Raw genomic sequence first — 6864 nt, forward strand, 5'->3', positions numbered from 1 at the left:
GTAACTAGAATCGTAACGAATTTATAATTATATGGACTTAACTAAAAGTATTTAGGTCTATTGGTCACTGTGTTACCAAAGGAAGCTAAGTGGATTCTTTGGATTGTAGGTATAAAGTAACCTAACCAAAAGCAAGAAAATTGTATATTATACGAGTTAAAGTCAAGAAACGACGAAAATTGATTTAATATATTGCTATAGAAACAAGTTATTCGAATTGATACTGGTAATATAAACTACATAAAGTAGTATAAAGTAGTAGTAATTATGTAGTGCAATAATCCCAAGCGCCAAAATTATTTGTCAAGTTTTTCCAACCAGCTATATGAACAAGCAAGGTTAAACACTGTATTTAATGGAATGCCAAAGCTATTATCCATTATGAGTAGCTTTAACCTGGTGACACTATAAATCACCAATCAATATATATACAGTCAAACTGCCATAATTCAGAGTACCATTTTGCAAAGAAAAGGTTATAGGACTTATAGAGACTTTGAGTTAAAGATTTTTTTATAATTGTTTGTAATTTGCTTTCTAAACAATGTTGCACTTTATTTATGTGTCTATATTTTTATATATATATATTGATTGGTTTGAAACGAACTCTGGTGATATAATGATAATGTACTGCCGCATATTACTGCATAAGTTAAAAACTATATCAATAATAGTGGAACCTTATTCTTAAACCTTATTCTATATATAGTCCACACATTGTCCCTTCTAACTATTACGTATTTTCACTCAATGCAGTATTATAGCCTATCTGGAATATGATTCATTTTAATCTAAGGTACTAAATATTTACTGGCTTTATTCCTGACATCAAAAATTGGTTGGTTTTTGTTTTTTTTTTGACAGGGAGTCCACGAGGTAAAATTATGAAGAAATGTTTCCGATAAAATTAATTAAAAGTTTTTGTTTATAATAATATGTACACTTAATGCAATTATAATAAGAATGTATGTAACAATAGTATATAAAGTACTAGTATTATACAAATATATAACAAAAATATTCTATAATTTAAATATCTGTAATATATAAAAAATATATCTATCAATATTCTAAAATTTATTATTTTCTTTTTGATTGCAGAATTCACAGTATCTCTAAAAAACGCGCTTAAAATTAAAGAGGTGATAAAATCGTGCGAATACAAAGAAGACTGACAAAGAAAACAAAACACAATTTAATAACCCTTAAAAAGGAAATTGATCTCATTTAAAAGCAATAAGACATACCGAAAGGAACTATCAAAAAAGCACCAAAGAACTTTTGTTGACACACAAATCTACAACAAAGAGGAGAGGATTAAGAAGTACCAATTACTGCAAATCTCAATTTATTGTTCGTATAATGTTTAGCAGTCTTGCATCGTTTCTTTTTGGATCGACTACGCCTGCAACTACGAATAGAGAAACGACACAAAATCCGACTGGACAAGAGGGTACTGCTCAACAGCAACAACAATTAGCCGACGACGGAAACGTAGGCATTGAAGCTGATAATCTAATACGAGTTAGTTCATCGACGCCTTCTGTAACTGGTGCGAACGTTGGACGTCAAGGTAAACGTGGCAAAAATAAACGCAACAAGTATAATAAGCAGAATAAAAAAGAAAACGGAGGTCAGAGTTCAACAACTAAATTAACAAAATTATTATCACCGATTGATAATTTTGACGAAGACTTTAACGAAGACGAATGGTTTATTGTTGAAAAGGAAGGTAAGTTCGTTTTTAAATGAATATTAGAATATAATATATTATAATAAATTTACATCAATTATAATAGAAGAGGAGGAATCTCTTCCACGTACCGATTCTGAAGAAGAGTTATCAATTGTTGACATCAAACCAACAACATCAACTGCAACAGTACCGACAACAAATTCTAATACTAACCATCAGCAACGACGCCGTCAACAATATATTAATTCGCATTCCTTGTACAGTGGACCACGGCCTCAACAGCAACGTAACTTACTGCAAAGAGCACGTAATAGTGGCGCTCGTAACGGCGCCCTTAATATTTCAAGATTAAGCCCGCCCAGAAGCATTACAACCGGTACTGTTGCCGGTCAAATAACAGCTGATGTTGGTGTAACGCAATCGCTACACGCGCAACCACCAACTTATGATGCGCACAATACTAGCGGTAGTAGCAATGGAAGTAGTAGCCTCATGGATGAATCATGGTTCGTGACACCACCACCATGTTTTACTTCTATCGGACCTGCCAACATGGAGATTTCTCCGTTTGAGAACTTATTAATTGAACATCCTAGGTAAATATTAGGGTTTTGATTTTTTAATTTTTAAGCTTAAATTATAAAAATTAGAATAATAATAATTATTTATTTTGAAGTTATATACTATTTAGAACTTCTCTATTTAAAACTAGCTATATCATTATAAATATAATATATAATAATTATATAATTATATGATAATGATATTATAATAAATAATTCAATAATTAATTAAATAATAATAATTTTTATTTTCATTTTATTTTAGTATGTCCGTTTATCATAGTATTAGGTCTGCCCAAGAGGCTACCGATAGTTTTGTAAATCTTGATCTCGGGGTAGGGGAATCTCAACAACAGCAACTAAATGCACAAAGAGCTGAGCCAGAAGACAATAGAGTAAATTATACAAACTAATAGTATTAAAAATTTTTAATACTAATAAATTGTGTCTCTTCACTTCTATTTAGGCCACTCAACCTGTGCAAACACAGCAGCAACGTTCTGCAAGTGCACGATTTGACCGCTTTACTCATGCTCAGTTAAAGCAGGAACTCTGCGCTCGTAGTGCTCAAAAAGTAAAAAATTATAATTTAATAGTTTGTTTTTATATATAACAAAATTTTTATTTTTTAGCAAAATATTAAGAAGGAGCGTCAAAATATATGCCGTGGTGCTATTAAGCGCGCCAATAAAGTACGCGAAGTTCAAAGCAAGGGAAATCGTCAACGCCGATCGGACATGCAGGGCTATCGCGTTAATAGCGGTGCCAACAACAACCGCAAATGCTGCTTCTAAGCTTAAATTTAAAGTGAAATTACAATTAATTATGATATTGTAATTAATTATTATGATTAATTATAATAATTGTAATTAATTATAATTAATTATGTTGAAGAGATGACAAGATATAAGTATCACCTTCCCCACCACCAACGTAAACAATTATAATATAAACATAACAACAATCACATTATTTTATAGTTAAAATATTTGATTAAAGAGTTTATTAAAAAAACTTGAATAATAAAAAACCAAAAACTAATAAAAAATTTTTTTTTTATTATTTTGTAAAAATTAATATATAAATTTAATTAATATAAAAATGAAATTACTAATTAAAAAAATTTAAAGAAAATATTAGTAGATCTGAAAGTAAACAATTAAAAATTTTCTTTTAAAAAAAAATGTCTACAATTAATTGATTTATTATATAAAACCGAATAAAAAACAAAATCGGTAGAAAAGATTTATAATTATTAAAAAAAAATGATTAAAAGCTTAGAAAAAATAAAATAAAAATTTAAAACTCTAAAAACTCAAATAAAAAAAAAAATCAAAAACATTAATGAAATTTTTAATGAAAACTTTTAAAAAAAATTACAAATTATGCTAACCTAGTATTACGTATTTGCATAATACATGTAATTATTCTTTTATTTTTAATAACAAATATTACAAATTTAAATTATAAAACATAAAAATGTTTGTTATTATATTTTTTTATATTATATGTTTAATATTTGAATTTTTTTTTTGTATTTTAAATTGCTGCAAATGTGTTGCTGATTGTGAGTTAAAACGTTCATTAAAATATTTTTAAAAATTTATTGAACGGTAATGTATGAATAATATAAAAGTAATACAAATGAAATAAAAATTATAATAAAACGAAGATGCAAATAAAATCTTAAATTTATTATTTGAAATATGTTCATGGAAATGTTGTTTTTTTTTATTATTAAAATTGAATAGATTTAAGTGTAAGAAGTTAGAGGTTTTTATATATAATAATATCTCCAATTGATATTATTTTTATTTATAAATATGAATATTTTAAATACATATTAAGATAATAATTTTTAATAAGTTATAATGCTATTATTGTTTTCAAACTAAAATAAAATTATGCAGATATTTTATTGCTACTATTTTTTTAGTTATAAATATTTTATTCTTCTTATTTCCTATAATTTTCTAATTCAAATTTATTAACTGAAATAAAAATGAATTATAGGTAAGGGCTTTACAAAAGTTATATGTTCTTAAGAAAACAAAAAAAAAATTATTTTTGGAAGAATTGTATGATTACAGTAATAATTATGTTTTTATTATTATTATTTATTATCGATATTAATTGAATATGAAACCATATAAGTTTCATAAAAAAAATTATTTGTAATACTTAATAACAGTATTGCTTATAATACTTATTTTTAAACCCATATTTAATATAGATATTAATTAAATATAAAATCATATAAGTATTATAAAAAAATTTTGTTTATAATACTTAATAATAGTAATATTTATAATACTTATTAGTATTATTTATAATATTTATTTTTAAACCCATATTTAATATAGATATTAATTGAAAATAAAGTCATATAAGTATTATAAAAAAAATTTTGTTTATAATACTTAATATTAGTATTATTTATAATACTTAATAGTATTATTTGTAATACTTAATAGTATTATTTATAATACTTAATAGTTTTATTTATAAAACTTAATAATATTATTTATAATACTTAATAGTATTATTTATAATACTTATTTTTAAAGCCGTATTAAATATAGATAGTAATTGAATATGAAATCATACAAGTATTATTTACAAAAAAAATTTTGTTTATAATACTTATTTGATTCAATTTATGTAGATAAACATAAATATGAGATGCTTTTATGCAGCTTACAATCTTATTGAATTACTAATATTGAAAATTTATTTGTAACAAATTATCTGTTCAGCATTATTTTTAGCAGTGTACAATTTTATTGAAAAAGTTTATAGAAGCTTATGTTTTATTTATGTACTTACAGTTTATAATTTCAAATTAGTCTGGATACTTTACATACCATATGTTAAATGATTATTATACATATTTTATATAAGTAATAATATCTATAGATTTTATCTTATAGATTATACATAAATTCATTTGTTGCTTATTCTTCGAGTATGTATCATAGAAAAAATACTAAAACAAGGTATTTTTTTTATTATTATATAATTATTATTTATAATTATTTAAATGGGAAATAAAAATACAACAATAAATTAAAACTTTTACAGGTTATTATAAAGCAAATCATTTCAGAAAAAAAATATTATAATCATTGTTTATAGGTTCTCACTTTATATTTCCTGTTTTATCTAGTATTAATTCTTTGTTTTGGTTTTTGGATTATTCCAAGCAAATAATTATTTATAAATAATTCTATATATTTTTTTATTCATCAGACATTCTCAGATTAATTCAGATTTGTTGCAGAAATGAGTTTTTTACTGTTTAAACTTATATATTTGAATCGTAAATATTCTTTTGGATATTCCCAGTTATTGTGAAGAAAGTAAAAGCTAAGGAATTTTCTTCCATTCTAAGTTAAAATTCAAACTAAGACATTTTCACATGTGTAAAATATATATTATTTAAAAATAGTAAAACGATCTTATAACATTAAAGTGGCTGCTCTTTTAGTACATTATAACTATAATGCTTTAAAGATACCCGTATGCCAAAAAATTTTTGGTGCTATAACTGAAAAATTGCAGACTAACAATACATTATAATATAGATACAATAATTATTAATTCATTTATAAAAAATTAATTCAAAATTAACAAGCAAAGTAATAAAACATCTACTGCCATTAAAAACATTATTTAAGAGCAATAAAAAGCCTTAATATAAAATATTTTAATATACTTGTATAATATTTATATGTTTGATAAACCAAAATTAAACAAATTTTGCTGACTGCCTTTAATTTAAAATATTAATATCTGTATAAAATTACTTGGTTGTAGTATTATAATGTCCTAGAACCCTGATACTCTAATACTGCTAACCATAGAAAGATAAAATTCAAAAAGTACCAGTTTATTTTTATTATAGTTATTTAATAGCGAAATGAGGTCATTTGAAATGAGGTACTCAAGTTATTAGAATAATAATAATAATAATAATTAATTTTTATGCATGCTATATTAGGATATAAAAGTAATCAATGTTTGATCCCTTATTTTTTTATGGAACTGCTATGATTTCATTGCGAAGTGAAATAGAAAGTTTAGAAAACTACCTCAGAAAATTATTATTTAAAAAATAGATATATAATATATTGAAAAAGGCTTGAATGAGAGCTATATATATTTTAGACTGCGTTCGATTTTTGGGAAGGATCGCAATATTATTTTTAGGTATAATAGATATAGTATTTCATTTTCATAAATCTTGTCAAAATTTAATAAAAGAAGTTAAAGTAAATGATTAATTAATTAATGATGAATGTAATTAATTTAAGTATTTAAATTAAAATTGGTATTTTTATATGATGCAGCATTCTCAAGAAAATATAAATGTATATTTATAAAAGAAATTTCAATTTAATTTTATTTTACTTCAAAATATTTAGACTAAAAGAAAAAGAATAGTAAAGTAGGTAAGAAGTTTAATTTTTATGTATGTTACCCATTAGTACGTTTCCATTGGCTTCGTTAGATCAGTGGAACTTACTTAAGATTCCAGTATTTGAAGCAATCTCAAGTCAGTTAACTGGTCTAACGAAGCCTGTTGAAACATACTATTAGGTAGTT

The 6864-nt window shown here is 24.1% G+C and overlaps 1 protein-coding gene across 1 annotated transcript; it reads left to right on the forward strand.

Moving 5' to 3' along the window:
* Positions 1 to 1100: 1100 nt before the first annotated feature.
* LOC119664407 lies at positions 1101 to 3235 on the forward strand. Its single transcript, XM_038073903.1, has 5 exons — positions 1101 to 1732; positions 1800 to 2292; positions 2525 to 2654; positions 2726 to 2833; positions 2892 to 3235. Exons 1-5 carry the CDS (start codon positions 1363 to 1365, stop codon positions 3051 to 3053), a joined length of 1263 nt encoding a protein of 420 aa, XP_037929831.1. The 5' UTR covers positions 1101 to 1362; the 3' UTR covers positions 3054 to 3235.
* The last annotated feature ends 3629 nt before the right edge of the window (positions 3236 to 6864 follow it).

This window comes from Teleopsis dalmanni, unplaced genomic scaffold (genome assembly GCF_002237135.1).
Source record: "Teleopsis dalmanni isolate 2A unplaced genomic scaffold, ASM223713v2 unscaffolded_contig_1904, whole genome shotgun sequence".
Lineage (NCBI taxonomy): Eukaryota > Metazoa > Arthropoda > Insecta > Diptera > Diopsidae > Teleopsis > Teleopsis dalmanni.

What these genes read in the sequence shown, in the direction of transcription:
- LOC119664407 (XM_038073903.1), top strand. Translation starts at nt 1,363, where the DNA reads ATGTTTAGCAGTCTTGCATCGTTTCTTTTTGGATCGACTACGCCTGCA. An exon ending in GTTTATTGTTGAAAAGGAAG is followed by an intron (nt 1,733 to 1,799) that starts GTAAGTTCGTTT and finishes CAATTATAATAG; the next exon opens with AAGAGGAGGAATCTCTTCCA. An exon ending in CTGAGCCAGAAGACAATAGA is followed by an intron (nt 2,655 to 2,725) that starts GTAAATTATACA and finishes ACTTCTATTTAG; the next exon opens with GCCACTCAACCTGTGCAAAC.